At 49.9% G+C, this 26,970-nt stretch overlaps 2 protein-coding genes and 1 non-coding gene across 6 annotated transcripts in view; all 3 read left to right on the top strand.

The window, feature by feature from the left end:
- The window catches only part of TOGARAM1 (TOG array regulator of axonemal microtubules 1), a 36,204-nt gene extending 25,159 nt beyond the window's left edge, over positions 1-11,045 (top strand). For 2 of the 3 annotated variants that reach the window (XM_088166472.1, XM_088166471.1), the window contains 7 exons: positions 1,276-1,402; positions 1,546-1,664; positions 5,558-5,747; positions 7,537-7,756; positions 8,028-8,114; positions 9,948-10,191; positions 10,755-11,045. In XM_088166472.1, coding sequence (XP_088022598.1) covers positions 1,276-1,402; positions 1,546-1,664; positions 5,558-5,747; positions 7,537-7,756; positions 8,028-8,114; positions 9,948-10,174 — 970 coding nt within the window. In that variant the 3' untranslated portion in view covers positions 10,175-10,191; positions 10,755-11,045. The other variant, XM_088166474.1, reaches the window with a different exon arrangement.
- Positions 11,046-12,037: 992 nt separating this feature from the next.
- PRPF39 (pre-mRNA processing factor 39) lies at positions 12,038-26,764 on the top strand. 2 transcript variants are annotated; one of them, XM_088166469.1, is made up of 14 exons: positions 12,038-12,163; positions 15,219-15,570; positions 15,922-16,047; positions 16,683-16,801; positions 17,536-17,703; positions 18,379-18,535; positions 19,291-19,398; positions 21,181-21,345; positions 21,653-21,779; positions 21,871-22,139; positions 22,685-22,869; positions 24,071-24,145; positions 24,917-25,037; positions 26,077-26,764. In XM_088166469.1, exons 2-14 carry the CDS (start codon positions 15,241-15,243, stop codon positions 26,125-26,127), a joined length of 2,001 nt encoding a protein of 666 aa, XP_088022595.1. In that variant the 5' UTR covers positions 12,038-12,163; positions 15,219-15,240; the 3' UTR covers positions 26,128-26,764. The 2 variants fall into 2 exon arrangements, with proteins under 2 accessions (XP_088022595.1, XP_088022596.1); XM_088166470.1 differs by lacking the exons at positions 12,038-12,163; positions 15,219-15,570; positions 15,922-16,047 and adding an exon at positions 16,104-16,555.
- On the top strand, positions 22,223-22,308 carry LOC148223480 (small nucleolar RNA SNORD127). The gene has a single exon (XR_015804684.1). It is a non-coding gene; the product is annotated as a small nucleolar RNA SNORD127 (small nucleolar RNA).
- Positions 26,765-26,970: the final 206 nt, after the last annotated feature.

Raw genomic sequence — 26,970 nt, 5'->3', positions numbered from 1 at the left:
CAAACAAGAAAGCCAATGTTGCAAGTAGAAAATAAGATCTCAAAAATTTCCACTGCAAAAAAACTAAAAAAACAACTTCTACTTTAAACTGTAACATACTGACCTTTTGTGATTGGAACATAGTAACATGAATATGGTAATGTTAGTAGTTATGGTAGGCTATAGGTAATAGTAAAAGTATTGATTAGTTGTTATTTATTAAAAGGAAAGTCTAGAATGCATTGTAGCAGAACTTCAGACAAACCCCCAGCTGAGGTGACAGGTGTGGGCTGGGCTCTGTCACCCAGAACCCTGAATTGCTGAATCCTCTGGATACAATAACAGCATATTAAATAATAAATCAATTACTGTATCATCTAGATAAAATCAACGGCATTTTAAATAATAAATCAATTGCTGTTTCATCTGGATACAATCAACAGCATTTTAAATAATAAATCAATTAGCATCTAGATACAATCAACAGCATTTAAAGAGCCAGTCTGGAGTCCACATCCTTTGGGCTCTTACACCCTTCCAAAAACCCTTTGAGTGCAGCCATTATCCCAGCACTGCAGGACTGTTAGGACAGTGCCTGAGGCAGCAATCACCTGGATCCCTCCTGGCTGCAGGAGGACAGGGGCTCACAGGACATGGAGGAGCACAGGACACAGGGAATGCTCTGGGATCCACACTTGGATCTGATCCATCACAAGGCTGGAGCACTCTGGTTAAAGGCAGCAGAATTGGAAGGCTGTTCTCATTAATTTGGTCAGTTAATTAAAGTGATCCTCTGGGGGAGGATGGAAAGGGGTCTGGTTACTGATGTCAGCAGCAATCTTAGAGCCATGGAATCACTGAGGTTGGAAAAGACCTTCAATAACCCCAACCCTCCCTGGGCACTTCCAATCCCTGCCCACCCTTTCCATGGGGAAATTCCCCAAAATCCACCCTGAGCTCCCCTGGCCCAGCCTGAGGCCGTTCCCTCTCCTCCTGTCCCTGTTCCCTGGGAGCAGATCCCAAATCCCCCCGGCTGTCCCCTCCTGGCAGGGAGTTGTGCAGAGCCACAAGGGCCCCCCTGAGCCTCCTTTTCTCCAGGCTGAGCCCCTTCCCAGCTCCCTCAGGAATTCTCCACTCCCTTCCCAGCTCCCTCAGGGATTCTCCAGCCCCTTCCCATCTCCATTCCCTTCCCTGGACACAATCTCCCTGCACCTTTCCATTTTGGAATCACCCCCCTGTAATGCCCCAGTGACTGAGCCAGTCCCTGTTCCTGATGTCCTGGTGCTGTCCCTGCAGGTACTATGGGAGGAGGATGCTCTTCATCATGATGGCTCATCCTGACTTGGATAAAACACTGGAGAAGTTTGTGCCAGCCAAGGATTTGCCTTACATTAAGGAAACTGTTGGCATCCTAAGAGAAAAGGTGTGTGGGAAAGCTCTTGTGGAACACCTGGGCCAGGTAGATGTGTCCTGGGGGCTGTTGGGTGTGGACAATTCCAGCACTGCAGCCACAATTCCCTTGAATTGTTGTCTTGTTCCATGAATTCCTGCTGTGCCTTTGTGCAGGGCCTGGGGGAGATGCCCTTGGACACACCCTCAGCCAAAGGAAGGCGTTCCCAGACTGGAACTGTTGGACATTTGAGGTCATCCTCTACTTGCAGAGATGCTCCCATCATCCCAGACAGGTAATGAGCTCCAGTGCTTATCCTGTAAGGAACCTGGCCAAGGAGGGAGCACAGAAACAGCCACACAGGGCTGGCAAAGTTCAACATTCCTGACCTGTTCCAGAGGAACTCTTTAACACAGTGACCAGTTATACTAAAATGGCTTTGTGCATTTTGAAGTTTATTTGTCAATTGAACATCTATGAAATACAAACTGTACACAAAACACCTGGAATTCACAGCATGGAACCACAGAGTCATGGGATGGTTTGGGTTGGAAGGGGCCTCAAAGCCCACCCAGGGCCACTCCTGTCATGGCAGGGCCACCTCCCACTGTCCCAGGCTGCTCCAAGGCCAATGTCCATCCAGGACACTTCCAGGGACCCAGGGCAGCCAGCTCTGGGCAATCCCAGATGTTGCTGTTCAGACTCATGGAAAAACCATTCCTGGTTGGAGCCACAGCACAAATTATTCACTTGTACACAGCTGCAGACACCAAGGACTTAGACCCTGACTGGGGATGCTGCAGGGTTTAGATCATACTCTGACCACTTTTAGTTTTGTTTTATCTTCTTACAGGTTTTATATTGACCTTTTTTAGGTCTTGGAGATACAGTAGCAATTTCTGTGCTCAGGTGGATGTGAACATAATGACATTTTGGATTACCCCAGGACATTCCACCCATTATTCCATATCATGTGATTGATGCCCAAATGAGCACATTTGAACTTTAAACACACATATCTATACATTGTACATGTCAGTGTACACAAGTACAGTTATTTCAGTGCTCCCTGCCCACCCAGGATATCCCAGGTAGGTCCCTGGGGCCATGACTGGAGCAGCCCTTGTAGTTAAATGGTGCTGTGGCAGTGACATTCAGCAGCCAGAGGTTCCAAGCCAGGCACTCAACCATGACAGGAATGATGTACCCCAAATCAAAGGTACACAACACATTTCTGCATCCCCCACCAGGAGCAGCCAGGCCCCTGAGCAAACCCCCATGGATGGGTTTGTCTTTGCTCAAGGCAGGATTAATCCTTTCCTACCATCCCCTCACGTGCACCACAGGGCTCCCCACAGTTATAGAGACCCCAGGGCTCCCACTTGGCCTTGATGGAGCTCACATTCCATGGGTCAGTCATGGATGGCCTGGGATAGTGTCCATGGTGGAGGCCACTCCTTGCTCTCATCTCTTCCCCCGTGACCTGAGCCCCCATGGGTCCACCAGGATACAAATACCTGTGCCTTGTTTGCAGTGCAGATCCACCCATGGCACTGCACTCTTGCAGCCTGATGCAGCTGCAGGATCCAGCCCTGCTGTGATTTAGCCATGGCACTGCACTCTTGCAGCCTGATGCAGCTGCAGGATCCAGCCCTGCTGTGATTTTCCCATGGCACTGCACTCTTGCAGCCTGATGCAGCTCTCCATCGTTGTGCTGCTCCTCACCAGCCCAGCTCCCAGGCACAGGAGGGACTTTTCACTCTCTCCCTGCCATTCTCCAGCAGCCAGAACCAGTTTCCCTCTGTGCTGCCCTTTTTCCATCTTTCAGCCACTCTCACAGACCAGTGCAGGGGGAGGTGTTGCCACTTCTCTTGCTCAGGGGTGTCCAGAGCCAGCTGGAGGCTTCCAGCTCTGCAGCCTGCCTGGATCCAGCTTGTCCTTGAGCAGCTTCCATGACTCCCCATGAGGGCCCCATAGAGCTGCTTCCCATTTCCCACTGGTTCCATCAGTGAGGAGAGAGTGTCACCTCCCACCCTCTGCTGCCTGCTCCCAATCAATCCCTTTCTGCCAGTGAGGAATGAGATATGAGGAGATATAAGTGAAAAAATAATAGTTTATTAACAGAATGCCAACGGGCAGGAGGAAAAAATGTAAATAACTGCTAGATAGCAAAGTGTTAAATCTCATGAACTCCCCAGGAAAAAGAAGAGACCCAAAATGCTGGAAATACCCTTTGATATGAGACCGAAAATGCTGGAAATACCCTTTTATATCAGACCCAAAATGCTGGAAATGCCCTTTTATATCAGACCCAAAATGCTGGAAATACCCTTTGATATCAGACCCAAAATGCTGGAAATACCCATTGCTATCAGGGGTGTGGGGCTGCTCTGCTCCTGCTGGGATTCCTCAGCTGTGGACAGGCACCCACAGAATTCATCCTAAAGGCAGCTCAAACCTGCTCACTGCAGTCCCTCCAAGCTGAGGGAAACACCAAAAATGAAAAGAGAACCCAAAAAGGGAAGAAAAAAAACTTCTGCCTGAGCAAAGACCAAGCAACTGCAAAGCCAACACCACACAGAGAAGTCCCCAAAGTGCCTGGGTGGGAGGATTTACAAACACCCAGGACAGCACCACACACACACACAGGGTCCCTGAGATAGGTCAGGAATACAAAACCACCATGGATCACCCCAGGACACTTCACTTTTCATCCCTGGCAGGGTGGGCAGGGCTGGCACAGGGTGCCCAGATTTGCTGTGGCTGCCCCTGGATCCCTGGCAGTGCCCAAGGCCAGGTTGGACATTGGGACAGTGGGAGGTGTCCCTGCCATGGCAGGGGTGACTCTGGGGGGGATTTAAGGTCCCTCCAACCCAAACCATTCCATGGTTTGTGATTCAATGAACTGTAAAAGAAGCACCACTAAATTTACAGCAAACCAAAAACTGAATCCAAGAACTCAGAGTCCAGACTGCAGCGTCTCTTCAGGACCAGATTCCTTTAACACACCCTCCACAGTTCAAAATTATAACTGATTCTACATTTACTGATACATTTGGATTGCTTATTCCATTCCCCATCCAGGCCTTGTGTTCAGGAATTAGGAGTGAGGTAATGACTGCCTGGATGGTCTGGAGGTGATTCCACAGGTTTTAGAATTCTTTCCATGACTCTCTAAGGAGATCAGGTGGGTGCCACAGGAAATTTGTTTCTAAATATTGTAGGAAGAGCTGTTGGGTTTTCACCTCAGCATGGAGTGTAGCTGAGGTAACACCTGCTCTGGGCTCAGTCTTTAAAGCACTCTGGGAATAAAGAATTAAACTACAGAAAGTTTTGGGGGGGTTGTGACCCATTGATGTAAGGGAAGTTCCCAATTGTTCCTGGTCACAAAACCAGCTGCATTTGGAGCAGGATGGATGTAAGACTTTGAGTACAACAATTACTATTAGGTGTTGGTAACAGCAGTGGGAGTTTTGCATCACTTAGTGGTTTTAGTCTTTTTTGTCTTTACTCAGAGCTAGGAGTAAAAAATACACGAAGGAAATGGATTTTTTTGTGTTCAGGCTTGGTTGTTTATTAAATTTTATTAAAAGTACAGAAAGTTCAGCAGCACTTCCAGCCACCTGCTAGAAATGAGGAAAAATGGAGGAAGATCCAGCTGCTACAAGGTCTCTTAAAGCTGAACAGTCCAATAGAGAATTAACACCGATATTATTGATACTTTTAACCCAATAATTAAATTCCCATGACCCTCAGTGTGACACTGAGTGACCAACCAGAAACTGCTGCCTGAAACCATGGAGAAGAAGGAAGATGAGCCCAGAAAGAGACACCACCCCAAATCCTCCATCTTGTCCCATACCTATTATTATATTAGAAAAACCTCAAATTTGAAAGTCTTCATCATGTGCAATCACACACTTCTATTTCACTGCACACCCGTGATTTTAACTCCATCACCCACATTTGGAGCCTTGTCCAAGGGCTCAGCTCCAAAGCAGTGTTCTGCAGGGGATCAGAAAGCACAGAAAGCTCAAAAAACCCCCAGGTTTGTGGCATCTAACATTGATTTATTTTTCATTCACCATGTTTAAAATGAAACTTTCTGTTACTTCACTTAGATGGGAAGAGAATGCACGAGATGAACCTCTTATCCCAACTGATGGAATAACATTTCCCTTTACCCAGGGACAGCACAGAGGCCCAGGAAGCCCCCAGGAGAGCAGCTCCTCGCAGTGCCCAGGAGAGTGAGGATTATGTCAGGGACCTGGTGGGGGCTCTGAGCTCCAGGGATTTTCGGGAGCGCGTCCGTGGCGTGCGGCAGCTGCAGCACGACAGCGAGAGCAGCCCAGCCCTGCTGCTCTGCAACATCATCAGGGTAACTCTGGGACTAAAACATTTCGAGCCAGGGTGTAACAGTGGGTGGGGGAGTTTTCTTCATTAGTGATTTGTCTCAGTCTCTTCTGTCTTCACTCAGAGCACACGAAGGAAATGGATTTTGTCGTGTTCGGGCTTTGGTTGTTGATTAAATTTTATCAAAAAGTACAGAAAGTTCAGCAGCACTTCTAAAAGTGAGCAAAATGGGGACAGATCCAGCTGCTACAAGGACTCTTAAAGATAAACAGTGCAACAGAGAATTAACACCGATATTATTGATACTTTTAACCCAATAATTAAATTCCCATGACCCTCAGTGTGACACTGAGTGACCAACCAGAAACTGCTGCCTGAAACCCTGGAGAAGAAGGAAGATGAGCCCAGAAAGAGACACCACCCCAAATCCTCCATCTTGTCCCACCCCCATTCCTATATTATAAAACCCCAAATCCCAAACCCTTCCCCGTGTGCAATCACACACTTCTATTTCACTGCACACCCGTGATTTTAACTCCATCCCCCACATTTGGAGCCTTGTCCAAGGGCTCAGCTCCAAAGCAGTGTTCTGCAGGGGGGCAGTGCCTGACACCACAGAAAGCTCAAAAATCCTCAGGAAGTTTCTGGGATCCAACATGAGGTCACTGAGTTTTCTCAGAAGTCTTGGCTCCTTGTTGAATTAAGGACAGAGAGCATTGAGGAGCAGGGGGGTCAGTGTAGGGCACTAAGGGAGGAAAGGAAGGGAACAGGAGGGAAAATGTGGAGTTTGTCACTCGGGGCAATTGTGAACAGGAGTTCAAAAAGTAATTTTGAACGCTTTGGAAGCCCTGAGAAGCTGTGGCTGCCCCTGTATCCCTGGAAGTGTCCAAGGACAGGCTGGGTGAGGCTTGGAGCACCCTGGGGTGGTGGAAAGTGTCCTTGATGATGGCAGGGGGTGGAATGGGATGGGCTTTAACATCCCATCCAAACCAGTCTGTGATTCCATGATTTCTGGAATCCTTGTGCTGTTTTTCATGCCACTCTTGGGTAAATATCAAAATATGGAATAGCTGTGATAAGAAACAGAGAGGATTAATGAAGAACTGTAAAATTGTGAAGCAGAGTTACAAGTTTTTGTGTGGGAAAAGGTGAGGAAAGTATTATGCTAAATTTATTGTGTTGAAGCTCAGGATGAGGATCCTGTCCAAAAGGAAAGGAGGTTCTGTAGGAGAAAGAAACATCCAGCAGCTGTAAATTAAAGATAATTACAATGAAAGGAAACCCAAGCTTGTCCTCCAGCAGTGCCATGTTTGTGTGCAATGATGGAATTCTGCTGTGGAACCTCCTGGTATCCAAAGTGTGGAGGGGTTTGAAACCTTTCTGACATTCCCTGTGCTGAACAGAGCCATGTCTCCCTAAAAATCCTGCCTGGCAGAAAATCTGAGCCACAGGGAGAGTTCTGGAGTCCATTGCACTGCAGGGGTTCAGATCAGATCAAAGGGGTTAAAACAGCAAATGTTGCTTGATTTGCTCAAAAAATATTCCCAGGTATTTGCATGTCCTGTCAGAAGGGACCTCACAGAAAATCCTTTTCCAAGCCCTGGGGATAGCAGAGCCATCATTTGCCAAGGTGGACAATTAAAGTGTAAAATAAAATTAAATAAATAAATAAATGTGTAAAATAAAATAAAGCAGGTGATGAGTTTTGTCCCTCAGGAATTGATTCCCAGTTCCATGAGTGCTGTTTTTTTTTTTGTTTTGTTTTGTTTTGGTTTTGTTTTTGTTTTTGTTTTTGTTTTTTGTTTTTTTGGCAGATCTTTGATGCTTTCAAGCCTCGTTTGCACGACTCCAACAGCAAAGTGAACCAGGTGGCTTTGGAGGCCCTGCACAAGATGATTCCACTGCTCAAAGATAATTTATCACCCGTGATCAACATGTTAATTCCTGCCATAGTGGACAACAACCTCAACTCCAAAAATCCAGGGATTTATGCAGCTGCTACAAATGTTATCCAGGCTCTGTGTCAGCACTTGGGTGAGCAATTTCCCCTCTCTCTTAATTTGAAACAGTTTTAATTGTGGTGATTGAGTTGTAAATTGGAAGTGTTACTCTTTACAAGAGCTGTTACAATGTGTAAAAATCATTGGGTTTATTCTTACCACACAAATTACCTCGATATTGCTCAGTAGTGCTTTGCTTATTTTTCCACAGAATTTTCTTCTTTACCTTTTCCCATATTGGTTTTATTTCCAGATAATTTAATTTCCCATTTAAGAATTTAACATGTTTTATTCTTTGCCTTTAGACACGTCCCTGCTCCTGCAGCCATTCTGCACAAAAGCCCAGTTCCTGAGTGGGAAAGCAAAGCAGGACCTGACAGAAAAGCTGGCTGGTAAAATGCTCTTTTCCTTTGCTCGTTTGGTTGGTTGGGTTCTCTTAATTAGGGAAATTAATTGCAAGGTGGAGGTGGCTCTGTACCTTCCCTTCTGTCTCAGGAGGTTGTGCAGCAGTTGTCACATTTCAGCTCTTTAATGGAAATTGGAGCTATTGCTGACAAAACAAAGCATTAGTATTGGTATTAATATTTGTATTATACAGTCAGATGAATTATCTATAAATACCTGGAATTTATAAATATTTATAAATATATTAAAGATTTAATTTACATTTAAATACCTCATATATTTAAATATCTTAAGGATTAACATTTATAAATACCTTAAGCATAGAATAATTTTAACATTTTGTATTCCCCCTCCCAGTGCTCATTCCCTCATGCTCTTGCCAGGAATCCAAACTGGTTTGGGGACCTTAAATCCCCCCCCAGTGCCACCCCTGCCATGGCAGGGACACCTCCCACTGTCCCAATGTCCAACCTGGCCTTGGGCACTGCCAGGGATCCAGGGGCAGCCACAGCAAATCTGGGAATTCCAGCCCAGCCAGGAATTCCTTGAGAAAAGCTGAATTTCCATGTTTTAAATGAACAAGGAATGTCTTTATGGGAATTATGCTTGAACCAAACATTTCCTTGGCTCAGTCTCAGAGCAGTTCTGTGTGAAATGGAACTCAGTAACACAATGGACAGGCTGTTCTTAAAATATCCCTAAATTTATGTTTTCTGAGGGTGTTAAACAGCCTTTAAACAGTCCCTCTCTTGCTGGGATTTGTGCAGTGCTTTGTATTCTATGTCAGAAGAGGCTGTTCTGGCAGAGAGGGAAACATTTGCTAATGAAATTCATGCTTGAGGATCTACTCCAACCAAAATGATTCTGTGGTTTAATTGTCCAAGTAGGGAAAATATTGAATCCTATAAACATAGATATTTATTTTTATACATTTTTTATATATATGTGCAGAGCCAGGAGTTCTTGTGGGTCCCTTCCAGCTCAGGATATTCCATCATTCTATATTTACAGTCTAAGGCTAATTTTTTCTTAAATATCTACTGCTTATTTGTGAGATGGAGGGGAAATTGGAAATTACAGACCTTACACTATGAGAAATAAAGAGAGAATCCTAAGTGAAAAAAAAACCAACCTAAAATCCCTTTTATTTATTTTAGTTTGTTTAGCTTAATGGAAAAGTGTAATTATCAGCAGCACTGGTGCTCCTGTGTAAACTCCTGGGAGAGGATAAAGGGAGTGGTTGTGGGAAAATCTGGTATTTTTTTAATGGGAGCTGATGATGTTGCAACAGCAAACTCTTGTGTACAGCAGCAGTTTGAGGAGATGATTTAAGGGCTTTTAAACCACTCTCACAGGCAGGCATCACATCAGAATTGTGAAATTGTAATTTAAATGAACACTTTATTCTGACCCCTGCTTGCAGAGCTGGTGCTGGAGCTCAAAACTGGGAATCCCATCAGAATTGTAATTTAAATTAATATTTTATTGCAGAGCTGGTGATGGAGCTGTACCCCTCTGAAAGCTGGGGATCCCATCAGAATTGTAATTTAAATTAATATTTTATCCTGACAGAGCTGATGCTGGAGCTGTACCTCTCTCAAAGGCAGGGATCCCATGAAAATTGTAACTGAAATGAATATTTTATCCTGACAGAGCTGAGCTGGTGCCAGAGTTGTACCCGTCTCAAAGCTGGGGATCCCATCTAAACTGGGACTGAAATGGATATTTTGTCATGACAGAGCTGGTGCAGGGGCTGTACCCCTCTCAAAGCTGGGGATCCCATGGGAATTGTAACTGAAATGAATATTTTATCCTGGCAGAGCTGGTGCAGGGGCTGTACCCACGCAAGCCCTGTGCTGTGGAGCAGAAGGTGCTGCCCGTGCTGTGGCACCTGCTGGGCAGCTCGGCCAGCAGCAGCTCCGTGCCCACAGCCAGCTTGGCACAGGCCCTGTGGGCACAGATGGGCCCTGGGCTGCTGGCCCACGCTGCTGCCCAGCCCCCACACGTCAGGAAGAACCTGCAGGAGATTTTGGAGACGGGAACATAAAATGGCCACGACTGCAGGTAAAGCTCCATGGGCACAGCATGGACAGTGTGGGCAGGGACAGCCCTGGGCTGGAATGGGAGAGCCTGGGGAGCTGAACTGGGCTGGACTGGGAGAGCCTGGGGAGCTGAACTGGGCTGGGCTGGGAGAGCCTGGGGAGCTGAACTGGGCTGGACTGGGAGAGCCTGGGGAGCTGAACTGGGCTGGGCTGGGAGAGCCTGGGGAGCTGAACTGGGAGAGTTTGGGGAGCTGAACTGGGCTGGACTGGGAGAGCCTGGGGAGCTGAACTGGGAGAGTTTGGGGAGCTGAACTGGGCTGGACTGGGAGAGCCTGGGGAGCTGAACTGGGCTGGGATGGGAGAGCCTGGGGAGCTGAACTGGGAGAGTTTGGGGAGCTGAACTGGGCTGTACTGGGCCAGCCTGCAGGGCTGAAGTGGGCCAGTGTGTGGAGCTGAAGTGGGCCAGTGTGTGGGGCTGAAGTGGGCCATGCTGGGAGAGCTGTGCTGGGCAGGGTGGGGATGGCTCCCCTCACTGTCATGAGGGCCATGGAGGAGCTGCTCCAGCCCATCTGTGCTTCCCTTCAGAGGCTCCAGCCCAGGACTGTCCCTGGATTGCTCATGAAGAACCACACGGTCACATCAGCACTGGGCTTTACATGGAAAAGTGGAAGACAATCCTGGACACAGTGATGCAGTGCTCTTTGTGAAAAACATGTATTTTTGTACCCCCACAGGCAGTGGTGCAGTATTTGTTGTCTCAGGGCTGGGCAGTGGGGAAAATGAACCCCAACCCTTCTCCTTCCCCAGCTGTGGGCTCTGGACACATTGGACAATGGGACACAATGGGATATATAAATAAAGGGATTTATTTCTGTACAGGGATGTATTTCTGCAAAGGTGTGGGGAGAAGTGGCTCAAGAGCTGCTCTGCTCGAAGAAACATGGTGACAGCAGCTGAATGTGAGCCCAGGTGTGCCAAGGGGGTCCAGGAACAGCAGCAGGAGCAGAGCAGTGACTGTCCCCCTGTGCTGGCACTGCTGAGGCACCTCCAGTCCTGGGATCAGCCCTGGGCCCCTGGCTTTACAAGGGACATGGAGGGGCTGGAGCATGTCCAGGGAAGGGAAGGGAATGGAGAATTCCTGAGGGAGCTGGGAAGGGAATGGAGAATTCCTGAGGGAGCTGGGAAGGGGCTCAGCCTGGAGAAAAGGAGGCTCAGGGGGGCCCTTGTGGCTCTGCACAAGTCCCTGCCAGGAGGGGACAGCCGGGGGGATTTGGGATCTGCTCGCAGGGAACAGGGACAGGAGGAGAGGGAACGGCCTCAGGCTGGGCCAGGGCAGGCTCAGGGTGGAGAGCAGCAGGAATTTCCCCATGGAAAGGGTGGGCAGGGATTGGAAGTGCCCAGGGAGGTTTGGAGTGCCCATCCCTGGAGGTGTCCCAGCAATTCCTGGACATGGTGTGGGTGACTCGGTTTAGTGCTTTAAGGGCAGTGCTGGGTGGACAGTGAGGCCTGGCTGATCCTGGAAGTGTCTTCCAAACCCAAACGATCATAGGACGTTTCCACACGGGGCTCTTATGTATTCCCGGGCTGTATTGATTTCATTCCCTTTACAAGCCTGTATATATTCCCGCACGGGGCTGTATTTATTTTATTCCCTTTGCCAGCCTGTATATAGTCCCATCCCGGGCTCTGTCTCGCAGCCCGGGCTCTGTCTCGCAGCCCGGCCCCTCAGGTACCGGCTCCATTTGGCGGGAAGGGGCGAGTACTGGGGGCGGCCGGTGCGCAGGCGCAGGGGCGGGCGGTGCGCAGGCGCAGAGGAGGGCGGGCACGCGGGCAGTGCGCAGGCGCAGAGGCGGGCGGGCACGCGGGCAGTGCGCAGGCGCAGAGGCGGGCGGGCGCGCGGGCGGTGCGCGCGCGGGGCGCTGTGCGCGTGCGTGGTGCGTGCGGCCCGGGCGAGGCGGCGGCGGTGGCGGCCCCGGCTGTGGCGGCCCCGGCAGGTACCGGCGGGGGGCGAGGGGGCTGCGGCGGCACGGAGCCGAGGGGAGGAGAGCGGGACGCTCCGATAGCGGCCGGGTTGAGGGACAGCTGGGGCGGGAGGCCGTGGCGAGCGGGGGCCGAGCCGGGCCGGGCCGGGCCGCGCGCGGGGCGCTCCGAACGCCGTGTCGGCCCCGTCGTCTCCCGCGGCCGCCGCCGGGCTTCGGGTCTGCCCGAGAGGTGAACTGTGCCGTGAGGGTGTATCCCGGTATCCCTGCTGTATCCTTGGATCCCCGTTTTGTGCGTTGAGCGGCCGCGGGGCGAGTAACGGGCCCGAGCGGAGCCGCTCCGCGCCTCGCGGTTTGTGACGTTATTGCTTAAACTGGGCCCCAGAGAGGCCCTGAGCGAGAGGGAACGGCCTCGGGCTGGGCCAGGAGAGGCTCAGGTGGACATCAGCAGGAATTTCCCCATGGAAAGGGCGGTCAGGCCTTGACAGGGGCTGCCCAGGGGGGTTTGGAGTGCCCATCCCTGGACGTGGCACTCTGGGCCGGCGGCGAGATGGGGATCGGGCACAGCTGGGACTCGATTGGCCTTGAAGGGCTTTTCCAGTAAAGGATTCCGTGATTCACACCTAATCCCGGCACAGCCGCGCTGGGCCTGGGCAGCGCCGGCCCTGCCCCGGGTGGTTCCAGCAGCGCCTTCTTTATCAGGGCTGTGAATGGAGCGTTCTGGGCAGATAAGGCTCCACATTCCTGCTCCTCTGCATTTTCCCTGTTTGTTTTCCATTAGGTCATTCACGTTTATGAGCGGCAGTTTTGTGTACAGCAGTCTTTTGCTGGTAGTAGGCTGAATAATACCTGTTGGCATCAATGATTTAATACCAGTGTATGTGTGGCTGACTGATACTATGATTCATTTGTTTAGCGTGCGTGATGTCAAACCCTTTGGAATTAAAGTTAAAACCCCCAGAATAAAGGTGAAAACCACAGAATTAAGTTTCCCTGGTGTGCCCCAGCCCCATGCCCACCCCTGAACTTTGTTGGCCTGTTGCACTGGCTGGTTTAAACCATGGATTGCTGTCAGATTTTGGGATATGCCAGGGACCAGACTGGAGGGTGTTTGGCTGGAAGAGCTGTCAGGCAGACTTGGTTTCAGTTTAAAGCCTCGTGTGCAGCTCAGACCTTGTGTGCCAATCCTTACGGCTTCTCCCTCATTCTGTTTTCCCTCCTAATCTGAAGACGGCTGGATTTGGAGAGATGGTTTTTAAAGATGGAATATATCTTCTGAATTAGTTAGAGGGAGAAAACATCTGTTAAACATCAGGATAAGTTTAGGTCGTGAATTCTAATGATGATGGAATCCTTAAGGCTGATGGAATTATTAAATCCAGCCATTCTCCCTCACAGCCAATGCCACACTTCCCATGTCCCTAAGTGCCACATCCACAGGGGTTTAAATCCCTGCAGGGATGGGGACTGCAGCACTGCCCTGGGCAGCCCTTTCCAGGAAGGAATTTCCCCAGTATCCAACATGAAGCTCTCCTGGTGCAACTTGAAGCCATTTCCTCTCGTCCCACCACTAGTTACTTTTGTCACTGTTCTTTCAAATTTTAGAGCTGTAAATAGCCTTTAAACTATTTTTTTCTAGTGCTGGGGCTGCAGTTTTTATCACTCCCTCCTTTACCCCTCGATTTTAGAACCTGCACGAGGAACCCGCTGAAGTGCAGCAGCCTGGGAGTGATTCAGATCTCTGCCTGTTGCACTGGGGAAGGCACAGTGATACTCTTTGATACTTAATGTGTAACTTAATGTTACAAAGGATTTTTTTTTTTTCTCAAAATCACAGTGTCACAGAATGGTTTGGGTTGCAGGACACTTCAAAGCCCATCCAGTTCCACCCCTTGCCGCGAGCAGGGACGCCTTTCACTGCTCCAGGTTGCTCCAAGTCCATGGCTGCCTAATGATGGAGAAAATAAATACTTTAAAAAGCAGTTATTAGAAAACTTGCAGGGTAGACCACATGGACTCTTGAACATTGTGCCAAAGTTCCTTGGCTTGGTGAGCTCCTGGGAAAACACGAACTGTTATCTGGGGTGGGGACTTCGGCTTTCTTTTTGGAATCCCAAATGCATTTGTCACTTGCTCCGAGGAGAACGGCAGGAACCAGGAGTGGCAGTGCAGGTGTGAGGATGACAGTCCAACACTGTCCTTCATCCCAGCTGCACTCACAGCTGGGAGCTGGTGTGTCCTACAGGGACAGATCCCTGGGATCCCTGAGCTGTCAGGGCCATGGAGAAGGCTCAGCTCAGTGCCCCGGTTCAGGAGGGAGGGCCGAGATCAGCCAAGGCTGGATGGCACCCAGCCAGGTCAGGCTGGCCTGGCACAGCAGGGCAGGGCCAGGCTGTGGCTCTTGGCAGGGACATCAAAGGAAGAGTGGGAGGAAGCAGGAGTCTGTCCCAGGGGCCGGGAGGAAGCAGGAGTCTGTCCCAAGGGCCGGGAGGAAGCACTTGGCACTGGCTGTGGGTGGGAGTTGAGGGGCTGCAGGTCAGGGGCAGCCAGAGCATTTCTGTGGCCCTCTGGTGCTGCTGGGTGTATTTGGACATCACTAATGGGGACTGAGTTGGTGTTGGCAGAAATTCTTGTCTTTGCTTTAGCCTGGTGTTGAGGGCACCTTTTAACACCTTCACAAAGAATTTACTGACTTGTACTAAATAGGAAAATTGAATGAATTTATGGATATGGGTCCATGGTGGCCTTGGCACTGCTGGAGTAACGTGGACCTGATATGTTCTATGGAATTTGAACATAATTCTTTATGTAGAATAATCTTGCACTGAACTCCTACAGGAACACTGTAATGGTTCACTTTTACACCTCGGTAGCTCCCTGTAGTAGTTTTTTAGACGCCCACAATGATTTGTACGTGCAGATGTAAAACTGACCAGTGTTAATATTTTTGAGTGTTGAGCAAGGCTGACAGTGAGGCAGGTGTGAGCAGGGTTGTGGTGAGACCCGGGGATGCCTGGAGCACGTGGGGCACTGTGATTCAGAGGCAGTGCTGATGGCTCTGTTCCCCCAGGATCCAGTCGCACAGCGGTGCCATGGAGAACACGGAGAGCACGGAGGAGGAGCAGCCCACCGTGGGCACTGAGGGCACGGAGCCCAGCGCTCAGAGCGTGCCCGAGGAGCAGCACATGGACTTCAGCACCGAGATCATGAGTGTCACCGAGATGGAGCAGTCCCCAGACAGCTCCCCCGACCTCCACGAGGACAACACGCAGGAGAGCGAGATCCCAAACATTGAGAGCTTGCAGACCACAGATATCGAGGCTGACTTCCCTCCCGATTTTGACAAGTTTTGGAAAGTAGTAGAGGACAATCCGCAGGATTTCACAGGATGGGTTTATCTGCTGCAGTATGTGGAGCAGGAGGTCAGTACCTGCCCCTTTGTGCTCAGCCTCCCCGAAATAAATAACCAAAGAAGACTAAAGTCATGGAATTCCAGTGGCAATTCCAGGCTGTCACAGATGCTGATTTAAGGCAGCTGTCCTTGCCACTGTTGTCATTTAATCATAAAATGCCAGGATGGTTTTGGTTGGAAGTGACCTTAAAAAGCTCATCCAGTCCCACCCCCTGCCATGTGGAGGGACACCTTCCAGTAGCCCGGGTTGTCAATGTCAAAATAACACCAGGCATTTCTAACACAGTGTTAATAACTGTATTTAAAATAACCTGAAGCTGTTCCTAGGGGAAGCACTGACTGCTGGCTCTGTTTCCCACAGAACCACTTGCCAGCGGCCAGGAAAGCCTTTGACAGGTTTTTCTCACACTACCCCTACTGCTATGGGTACTGGAAGAAGTACGCAGACCTGGAGAAGCGCCACGACAACGTCAAGCAGTCAGACGAGGTACGTAGGGCCCGGGGCCAGCACTGCCACCAGTCCCAAAGCCAACAATGACTGTCCCACTGCGAGTCATTGGGCTGCCAGTGCCTGCCCTGCACGGCCAGGGCTCGAGGGACGTGTTTGCACGTGTCACAGCTGTGGCATTTGGAGCTAATGTTCTCTCTCTTTGTTGGCAGGTGCGTTAAACCTCTACAGTTTGTCAAGCTTTGCAGTGCAAGCCTCTGTATTACACTGCAGCTTAACAAGTAGGGCAGGGCTTTTCTGTCACTTCCATTTATTACTCATTTTCAAAACAATATAGTTGGTTTGCTGGTCACAATTGCTCCATCTTATTGCATTTTTGGTCAGACGCTGTCAATGATGCTCTAATGGGTCTGTGCCCTATGGTCTGTACCCCAAAGCCTGCCCACACAACCTGGTCAGAATGCAGGGACCGCTGCGCTTTGAAGATCAAGACTCTGCACGTGGAGATCAGAACATTGCCATGTTCTATCCAACCTCCACCCGAATGGTAATGGTAGATTATTTAAACAAAATTCCAGTAATTAGTATTTCTAAGGTTCACCGGATAACACAGTGTTGCCTCTCTCTTAGGACCCCATTAAGGATTTGAAGTACAGTTCATGTTCTCTTCATAGGTCTATCGCCGAGGGCTTCAGGCAATTCCTCTTAGTGTTGATCTTTGGATACATTATATAAACTTCCTAAAGGAGACTTTGGACCCTGCTGATCCTGAAACTAACAGTACCATCCGGGGGTGAGTTGGGAGCAGCCTGGTATCCATACCCTCCACTGGGATCAGGTTATTGTGGTTTTCAGACAAGGGGCACTTTGATAACAGCCTGGTGTCACTTGAAGGATTTTTAAACTAAGAGGTGATGGAGCCAAATTCCATAAGAATGGGGAGACAGTGTGGTACAAGGGGCACAAGTTGTGAGAGCTTCAGACTGGATATTAAGAAATACTTAGTGGAATATTTGGAATCCTGGAATTTAATTCCTTGGGGTTTCCAGGGTATGGCTTGGATGTGTCTGCTCGCTGTGGCTGGCAGTGGAGCTGGTTAAAGGGTTGGACTAGAGTTTGATCAGAAGGCTTAATTGAACTGGAATTGAACATGACTCAAGCTGCAGAACTGCTGCACAGCTGTTGGGTGTTACACTGCTGCACTGGTGGGTTTGGAGTCTGTACAAGACAAAAGTGGTAAAGTTTGTGTATTTTCCTAATATCTTATGTTCCTCCCAGTGGCTTTTGCTGTTGCCTTTATTTGTTCTATTGTGGAAGTGCTGGAGATAAAAAAATAGCTTGAGCTTTCACAATCTGTAGACACCTTGCTGCAGATATCTGGAAAACACTTTGAAGAATGTAAATAATTAATACAAGTCTAGCTTTGAATAAATGAGGGTGCTCATAACCTTTAATAGGAGCCAGGACTTTCCTTCCTTGTTCTGTCCTGGCGTCCAGAAACCAGTGTAAAACAATTTCCTGTTCCAGGGCCTATGAACATGCAGTGCTGGCTGCTGGGACAGATTTCCGTTCTGACAGACTCTGGGAAATGTATATAAACTGGGAAAATGACCAGGGAAACCTAAGGGAAGTTACATCCATCTATGACCGCATCCTGGGAATCCCAACACAGCTCTACAGCCATCACTTCCAGAGGTAAAGGGAAAACAGGGACTTCATGCCATGGGAGAGCTGGAAATACTCAGCACCAGAACTTGGAACAGTTTTATGTCATTATTTTATTACATACTCGGGCAGTTGGACTGATTGTTTTAAAGTACCGATGCACATTTGAGGAATTCGGGTTTAGGTAAATTCAAAGGTTTTGTTGTGGAATAAGGACAGGCCTTGGAAGTGTGGGGAAGAAGAGAGGATGTCTTTGAGAAATCAGAATGAGCAGTTTTGGACTTTAATACAATACCCATGTGGTGAAGCACCAGTTTAACTGACTAAAGAGGAACCTGGTTAAGTTTCAGATTGTGGAATTCTGCATTGGTAGGGAGACTCGAGCAGCAACCTCAGTTAAATGGCACACGGGCTTCCCCATAACTTCCACAGATGTCCTGGTGTGGGAAATGAAGCATTTCCTTTATAGCTGATGTTGTCCCTTGCCATCTCTTTTCCATGGCAGGGGTTCTGTCAGCCTGCCATGCTGCCCTGTGACACGTGGCACTTGTGAGGTGATGGGTGCTGGCAGTTTTGGGTGTGAGCTGGCAGCACTCAGGAGCCATGAAGCAAAGCAGAACCCCCTGGGATTTACAGTTGTGCCCTCTTGGGCAGCAGTGCAGTATGAAACAACCCCTTTGCAGTGCCTCTGTGTGGCTGTTGTAGGTTTAAAGAGCACATCCAGAACAACCTGCCCCGAGATTTCCTGACCACAGAGCAGTTTGTGCAGCTGCGCCGGGAGCTGGCGGCTGCCAGCGGCCACAGCGGCGAGGATGGAGAGGAGCTGCCCTGCGGCACTGAGGACATCACTGACCCTGCCAAGGTACTGCACAGGGGGATGGAGCAGCGCCCTGGCCTTCCCTGGGGCTGGGGTTGGGCACAGAGCAGCACCCTGGCCTTCCCTGGGGCTGGGGCTGGGCCCAGAGCAGCACCCTGCCCTTCCCTGGGGCTGGGCCCAGAGCAGCACCCTGGCCTTCCCTGGGGTTGGGGCTGGGCCCAGAGCAGCACCCTGTCCTTCCCTGGGGCTGGGCACAGAGCAGCACCCTGGGGTTCCACTGCAGCCACTCGGGCTGTGCCCACAGAGCTCCTGCACATCAGGGCCTGTGGCTCGTGTGGTAACAGGACAGCCCTTTCCAGTGCTGGCAGAGGTGTTAATGAAATGAGTTAGAAAATGAAAGAAAGGATGTACAAAACCTTAGGAACAAACAGAAGTTACTGCAGGTCAGCAGATTGGGATCTGTGGTCTAAGAAAGCTCATCATCAGCAATGGCCTGGGCAGGTTCAGACTCTTACAGGCCTAGCAAAGCCTGGAGCTGTCCATTGGAACTGCTGATGGTGAGAACAGGCACACTGAAACTGGGGCTGACTTGGAGCCAAATCCATCCTTAATCTCCAATCAGCTTTAGCACAGGATGAAAACCAGTTGAGCTGTGTGTGCCTGAGGGCCAAGGCTCCACCAGGCAGTGCCCCAGCCCTTCCCTGGCTGCTCAGGGACAATGCAGGCACCTCACTGGCACAGGAAGCAGTTACAAACACACCACGTGTGCCTGTGTTACATTTTCTAACGTTCTGTTCTAGCTAATCACTGAGATAGAGAACATGAGGCACAGAATCATTGAGATCCATCAGGAGATCTTTAACCACAACGAGCATGAAGTCAGTAAGAGGTGGACGTTTGAGGAGGCGGTAAGTGGCGTTTGTGGGAGGCAGCACGAGCAGGGGCTTTGGGAATTGTGAAACAGCTTCACCTCAGCTGTTGGCGGGGCTGGAACAGAGGCTCAGGGTTGGAACAGTTTCACTTCTCTGCCCTTTTTCTTGTGAGGAGCCACCTGCTGATGTAAAGGTCTCAGAGCAGTGTTTGGAGAGAGGCAAGGTGCTGTGATGTTTGCTAAGCCAGTGAGTCCTGAGACTTAGTGCTGCTCATGGCCTGGGGTGCTGCAAAGGCAGGAGGGGATTCCCTTGGGAATGAAAGCCTGTGCTCAGAGGAGAACAGAATGAACCATCCTGTGCCTTTGTATTTTATCATTACACACTTAATCAGGTCACTTTTGTTTTGGACCTCCTATGTATAATGTATTAAAAGTAATTAATTAAAATAATAATTTGATCACTGCAAATGTACAGTAGAGTTAAGTTGGATTCTGTTTGAAAAAAACAATGGGAGATTTTAATTCTCCATCTTTGTATTTTTCTTCCTGGCAAACATGGTCCTTGTTTTAAATTTACTTCTTGTTCTAAAGAGTCCATTGTGTTAGCCAGCTGGGACCGATTTTCAGAGACTCTTTGCTGGGTTGGGTGATGTCAGAAGTGGTGGGTGGTTCTGGGTGGGACTGGGCCAGGTGCCTGCAGAGTGAGGAGCCCCTGTCAGCTCTGAGCCAGTGACCATGGCAGGAGGGAGCAGAGCAGGCAGAGTGTCCCAGATCCTGCCTTGGGCAGCCTTAAGCTGCAAATCTGTGGGGCTGGGGACAACACTGGGACTGTTGGGCAGGAAAGGTGTGGGGAGCTGAGTGTCCCCTTGGTGCTGGCCACAATGTGCTCTTGTCACCAGCAGTTTCTGCTCTGCAGCACCAAGGGGCTGGCAGGAGCTGGGCATGCAGAGTTCAGTGTGTAAAGGACAGCAGGGAGATGGCTGGGCACAGATCCCACCCAGGGCTGGGCATTGCTTAGAGCTGTTCTCAGCAGGAATGGGATTGTGAGCTGGCCAAAATGGCCACAAAATATTGGGTTCCACACCAGAGATCAGCGAGGAGCGTGAAGGGAGGGATTGGCTTTAAATTTCAGGTGGCTTTGAAGAATTGGATTCTCCTTAATTACTGTAAGTTCTTCCTCCATTTGTATGGGTTTGGATCTGAGAGGAAATTGCAGCAGAGGAGAGACATAATCAAGTGCAATTAAAGATGGTGAGCAAAAGCAAAGGATCTCTGGCAGGATGCCAGACAAAACAATTTCAATTTAAACAGAGCAATGTTTAATTTTCTGTGCTGAGCTCTGTCCCACCCCTCTGGTAGCCATCATTAACAGCACGATGGTGATAAATTTGTGGTCTTGCTGTAACCAGATTGATGTAAATATTTGCTAGGAAGTCAGTTCAGTGCTCTGTCTTTCCTTGTCACGATTCTCAGCCAAATTCTGAGTTGAATTTGTGGGCTGGGTGTCCCACAGTGAGCACTTCACTTGTGTGGGTGGATGTGGACAATGTCCAGTGTGTCCATAATGTCACTGACACTGGGCTGCCTTGGGTCCTCCCCCAGCATCTCTGAACACTTGCACTCCAAAAGCTCTCTAGGAAAGGAGGTTTCTAGCCTGGGATGTCACTGCAATAAATCCCTTGACCCACAGCTGGGTAACCCTGAGTAGATGAGGAGTCACTGATCACAGGAATTGAGTATTGGTTGTGTAGCTGTTGATTGTTTGATCCCCCTCGGTGGTGTGTTTGTAATCACCAGTTTCATCCTGTGACTCTTGCAGATCAAGAGGCCTTACTTTCATGTAAAACCTCTGGAGAAAATTCAGCTGAAAAACTGGAAAGAGTACTTAGAGTTTGAGATAGAGAATGGCACTCACGAGCGAGTCGTGGTCCTCTTTGAGAGATGTGTCATTTCATGTGCCCTCTATGAGGACTTCTGGATCAAGGTAAGGGAGGCAGCTCAGGCTCTGCTGGTGCACACCTTGACCTGGTGACTAACCCTTGTACCCTGTGGAACGTTGTTCATCTATAACTATATCTGTTGCATTAGGAGATGGTCTGCTTGCAACCAGATTTGACTGCTGCATTTGCCAACTGCGTTGCCTCTCTACGTCCTTCCTTACAGAAACTAGTCTAGTGGTTCCATAAAGGTGCTGAATGGGTTTAAACAAAAGAATTTTATCGTTCTGGCATGTTCTTGGAGACAAATACAAGCTTTAACCTGGCTGGTCTCTGCTCTGTTTCCAACCCTAGTATGCCAAATACATGGAGAACCACAGCATCGAGGGCGTGAGGCACGTGTACAGCAGGGCCTGCACCATCCACCTGCCCAAGAAACCCATGGTGCACATGCTGTGGGCAGCCTTCGAGGAGCAGCAGGGTAAGGCCAGCCCTGCCTCTTGGAGGGGGAGGGCTCTGCTGGGGCACCTCTGGCGTGTGCCCTGTCCTAAAGCATCTCCCTGCTGTTGCAGGTAACATAGATGAAGCCAGAAGGATCCTGAAGACGTTTGAGGAGTGCATCCTGGGGCTGGCCATGATCCGCCTGCGCAGGGTGAGCCTGGAGCGCCGGCACGGAAACATGGAGGAGGCAGAGCAGCTGCTGGAAGATGCTGTCAGGAATGCCAAGTCCATCAGTGAAGCCTCCTTCTATGCCATCAAACTCGCCAGGCACCTCTTCAAAGTGCAGAAAAACCTGCCAAAGGCAAGAAAAGTGCTGTCAGAAGCCATAGAACTGGACAAAGTATGTGTTCCCTCTTGGCTGTCTTACTCAAAACTCAAACCACCCTGGTGTCTTTCTCTCTTTCTGAAGCATTTTGTAAAACATGGCAACCGTGATGACAGGAGTTGTAACTGGATGTAATGTCCCATTACTGCATGGAGACAACAGTCCCTCTAAACTGATGTTGCCAAGATCCCAGCTTGGGAATCTGGGAGTTTGCACCCTTTTCCCATCAGAAGCACAACGTGCTTTGCACTTTTATTTTAATTTTTAGAATCCTAAACGTTCTCAGTGTGTTCAGTGTTATTGGTGTGGGCAGAACTTGGTGTTTTGATGTCAGCACGGGAATATCTGGCACTCAGATGCTGCCAGCAAAGTGCAGCACCTGGGTTTGTGGTGTTGGTCACTTCTGGTCTGTTTGTGCAACAAACCAGCCCGGGGGGAAGGAAAATGCCTTTATTGCCTGTCATTGTGTGTTTGTGGGGTGAACTGTGGTGTGTAACAGTCAGAGTTAAATAGCTGCTGTGAGGGGCAGGTGTGCACCTCCTAATGCCTGTTCTGCACAGGAAAACACCAAACTGTACCTGAACCTGCTGGAGATGGAGTACAGTGGTGACCTCAAGCAGAACGAGGAGAACATCCTGAGCTGCTTTGACAAGGCTGTCCATGGGGCCTTGTCCATCAAAATGAGGATCACCTTCTCACAGAGAAAAGTGGAATTCCTGGAAGATTTTGGGTCTGATGTGAACAAGTAAGATGTCCTGTGGGCAGTGGCCACACTGGGGTTACTGGGAGAGTGCTGGGAAAAGGGTGGGGTCAGTGACTTCTGTAAAATTGTTCCCTTGGTGCCATCAGCTCTTTGTAAGGAGCAGCTGCTTTTCTAAACCAACGTGCTGCTGTTAAACAGGAGCAGATTTGTAAACAGGAACCTCTTTTCAGATAATTGCCTCTTTTTATCTGAAGTGCCCAGCACCTGACTGAGCAGAGCTTTGCTGCCTGCCAGGTTTTCCTGTGGTTTCCCCTGTGAAGGCAGGTGTTCCCCAAGGGGATGGGACACAGGTGTCCTTTGACACTCTGTTCCCTGGGAGCTGCTGCTTGTTTCCAAAAATGCACTGCTTGGATTTTTTCAGTGTTCAGCACTGTAACAACTGTGCACTTATGTGGGAGGATGCACTAGAAATGCAAGTTTTAAATTCAATGCTACGATATGTTTTCCCTCTTAATTGTCTATTGTTTTTATTTACATTTTGCAGCTAAATAACCTGGATTAATGACAAGTCAGTTTTTCTGCTTTGTATGTTTTTAACAATAGCTGTCCTTAAATTCTGCTGCCTCTGCATGGCAGCCAGTCAGTGCAAGTTTGGGATCTGAGGCAGATCAAACACAAGGAATTTTGCAGTTCCCAAATAATCCCAGAGCACAGAATGAGTACAAGGAACTCAATTTTCACCCAGAGCACACAGTCAGAAGCTGCAGGTTTTGTGAGATGCTGCAGATGAGGGGGTATTTCAGTATTTGTGGGAATTCTAGCCAGGAATCTCCTGTGCTGCATTAACTACACTTGTTCTTCCCTGCTGGATGGACAAAGGCTGTAGGTGCTGCTTTGGGACTGGAATCATTCCCAGTGTTTAAATATTGATTCCCACATCTGTGTGCTGCTGTGGGTGGCATCACCAGCAGGCTCTGAAGGAGCAGCTGTATCACAAATCACTTCTAGAAAACTGCTTTATAAAGGAGCTTAATAAAAACTGCATCAAGCTGTGAGGGAAGTTCAGCAGGTTGGGAACTGGAGCTGTTGTGAACAGAACCGAGCTGGATTTCCCCTGCTGGTGGTGGCTCACTCATTAAAATCCATGACACTGCAGTTTGCTGCACTGTTCCAGTTTGCAGTAGGCTTTGCTCAGGCCTTTCAGGTCCTGGCAGGGCTTGACTGGCTGTGCTGTCCCTCCCAGGCTCCTGGATGCCTACGACGAGCACCAGGCGCTGCTGAAGGAGCAGGAGACGCTGAAGCGGCGGGCGGAGAACGGGTGAGGACTGAGCTGGGACAGCTCTGGGGCAGGGCAGGAGCAGCCTCACTCTGAGGGGGTTCTTTAGTCTGACACTGCAGGTGTTTTGTCAGCTCTGGACTGGCTGATGTGAGAATAGAATCATTTTATTTTAGTCCTTTAAAGCGTGTCCTGAATAGAGCTGTGCTGCCTTCAATGTTCACAGAATTGTTTGCCTTGGAAGGGACCTTAAAGCTCTAAAACCTGCCATGGGCAGGGACACCTTCCACAGGCTGCTCAGAGCTCCATCCATCCTGGCCTTGGACACTTCCAGGGATGGAAACATTTTTGGAAAAATAGTTTTTGAGTTGAGCCGAACAGTAAAATAACTGGTAAAATAATTCAGTCTCTAAGCAGGATCGTGCCTTTGCTGTCTCAGTTTGGGCAGCAGCTTTAAACCCAGCCTGTTGTGAAGCACAGCACAAACTGTCCTTCCCTAAGCCCAGTTCCCTCTCTCTGCTGGGCCAGGGCACCCAGCTGAGCACAGCTGACGGTGGTGCAGCACTCCCCACACGAGGACATGTCCAGCACTCCCCCAGGTGTCTGTACCAGGCTGTGTTCCCGTGTTCCCAGCATCTCCCAGTTCCCTGGACAGGCTGTTCCCAGCATTTCCCAGTTCCCTGTACCGGGCTGTGTTCCCAGCATTTCCCAGCTCTCTGGACAGGCTGTTCCCAGCATTTCCCAGTTCCCTGTACCAGGCTGTGTTCCCAGCATTTCCCAGCTCTCTGTACAGGCTGTGTTGTTCCCTTGCAGCTCGGAGGAGCCCGATGAGAAGAAGCTGCTGACGGAGGAGGCGGGGCTGGCGTCGGCGCAGCTCATGGACGGGGACATGCAGGTGAACCAGGCCGCCTACAACTACAACGCCTGGTACCAGGTACGGGCTGCCAGGGGCAAATCTGCACGTTCCAGCTCCTGGGAAGGAAACCCAGCTCCTCCACGAGGTTCAGTGTTGCTGTGTGGGGCGAGGAGCAGTTTGGTGGCTGTGCTGTCACACAGGGAGGGCAGCAGGGCTGTGTGTGTGGGACTGGTTTGCCCAGACTGGCCTCGGGGTGTCCCTGTCCTGTGTCCCTGGATCGTGGCTGTCTCCAGGCAGTGATTCCTGCAGTGCACAGCCTCAGCTTGTCCTCTGGGGCTCTTCCTCCAGGGCATTTTAGCTTGGAATAGAATTGTTGAGGTTGGAAAAGGCCTTTGAGACCATCCAGTCCAGCTGTTCTGCCAGCGCTGCCAAGGCCACCGCTGACCCATGTCCCTACTGCCACATCCACGTGTGTTTTTAAATCCATGGAAGTTTTGCAGTGGTTTTATCAGTGTTGTTTAGACTGAGCCCCCAGAGCTGGGAGAGCAGGGGTACACCATGCAGGGATTGCCTGCAGCCAGCTCGGGAAATGTTTCCAAAGTCAGGCCGTGGGAGGAGCCTCATCCAGCACAGACTGTCCAGTGCTAGGCCAGGAAAAATGTCCTGGGTTTCACACACAGCACTGCAGGAATGGCAGCCTTGAAGCTGTGCCAGGGGGAGCTCAGGCTGGATTTCAGGGAAAGGTTCTTCCCCCAGAGGGTGGGATAAGCACTGGAACAGCTCCCCAGGGAATGGTGACATTCCCGAGGCTGCCAGAGCTCCAGGAGTGTTTGGACACCAGAGATCCCAGGGTGAGATTGATGGGGGGTCTGGGCTGGAACAGGAGCTGGATGATCCCTGTGGGTCCCTCCCAGCTCGGTGTATTTTGATTTTGTGACTCTGTGATGAGGATCTCTGCTGTGGCAGCACGGTTCCTGCACCCCTGCCTGCATTCCCAGGGGTGCAGTGCTGGGCTCGGTGGGGCTGGGGGAGCTGTGTGGGATGGGCTGTGCTGCCCCAGGGGCTCCGTGGGCAGCAGGGACATCGTGGCTGATGCTGCTGCTGTGTTTGGTTCCAGTACAACTACCAGAACGCCTGGAATTATGGACAGTATTACCACACAACCTGATCCTTGGAGGGAGTGGAGTTCACTGTGCTGCAGTTTCAACAAAGATGGAATAAAAAAAAAAAATTATATTTTTCTAATTTTGGGCTGTGAAGGAACTGTTGTGCCACCTGCTTTTGGTCCTCTGCATGTGAACCGAGCTGCTGCTCACAGGGTATGTGTGAAGCAAGATTCGTGTGCTGGTAACTGATAAATGGTCTCTGTACAATTCTCATTTACCATAAATGGATTTTTTAATTCCCTGCACTAATTTATGGAGTATCAGAAGAATTCTCGTCCGTCTCATGATTCCATGATTGAGAGGGTGGAGCTGTGGGGGTTGGGGTTGGTTTTGCCCCAGAGCTGCTCTGCTGCCTGGGCCTGGCCCAGGGCTGGAGCCAAGGCTTGTCCTGCTCCCAGCCTGGCTGTTCCAGGCCTGGGCTGTGTTGGGATTGGGGGCCCTGGCAGAGCTGCCACACGGGTTCTGTAGTGTGGGAGGGGGCAGGGATTAAACCACCTTCATTCTTTTTTAAAAGCACAAACTGTGTTTGGGATGAGTTTTGTATTTAGAGTTTTTCATGTACACGGTGTGAGCAAAACTTTTTTCATTTTGATCAAAGTGATCATTCCCATTTTTGTAATAAAAGCAAGGAATTCAGTAGTGCTCTGAGCTTTCTTGGACTGCCTCATTCGAGCCAGGAGGGAGAACAGAATGCCTGAGTTGAGCTCTGGGGTGTTCACAGAAGGGGCTGTGGCACAGGAACACCTGGGGACATCTGGATCTCTGTGAGCACAGCTGCTGTCAGATCAGTGGAGTGGGAATGCTCTGGGCTTGGGCTCTGCAGTGCCCAGAGGAGCAGGGGGAGC

Source organism: Sturnus vulgaris, chromosome 6, assembly GCF_052056855.1.
Source record: "Sturnus vulgaris isolate bStuVul1 chromosome 6, bStuVul1.hap1, whole genome shotgun sequence".
NCBI lineage: Eukaryota > Metazoa > Chordata > Aves > Passeriformes > Sturnidae > Sturnus > Sturnus vulgaris.
The sequence above is the reverse complement of the archived record's forward strand: the minus strand, read 5'-3'. Positions and strand labels throughout refer to the sequence as shown.

What these genes read in the sequence shown, in the direction of transcription:
- PRPF39 (XM_088166469.1), top strand. Translation starts at nt 15,241, where the DNA reads ATGGAGAACACGGAGAGCACGGAGGAGGAGCAGCCCACCGTGGGCACT. An exon ending in ACATCACTGACCCTGCCAAG is followed by an intron (nt 18,536 to 19,290) that starts GTACTGCACAGG and finishes GTTCTGTTCTAG; the next exon opens with CTAATCACTGAGATAGAGAA. An exon ending in GGTGGACGTTTGAGGAGGCG is followed by an intron (nt 19,399 to 21,180) that starts GTAAGTGGCGTT and finishes TGACTCTTGCAG; the next exon opens with ATCAAGAGGCCTTACTTTCA.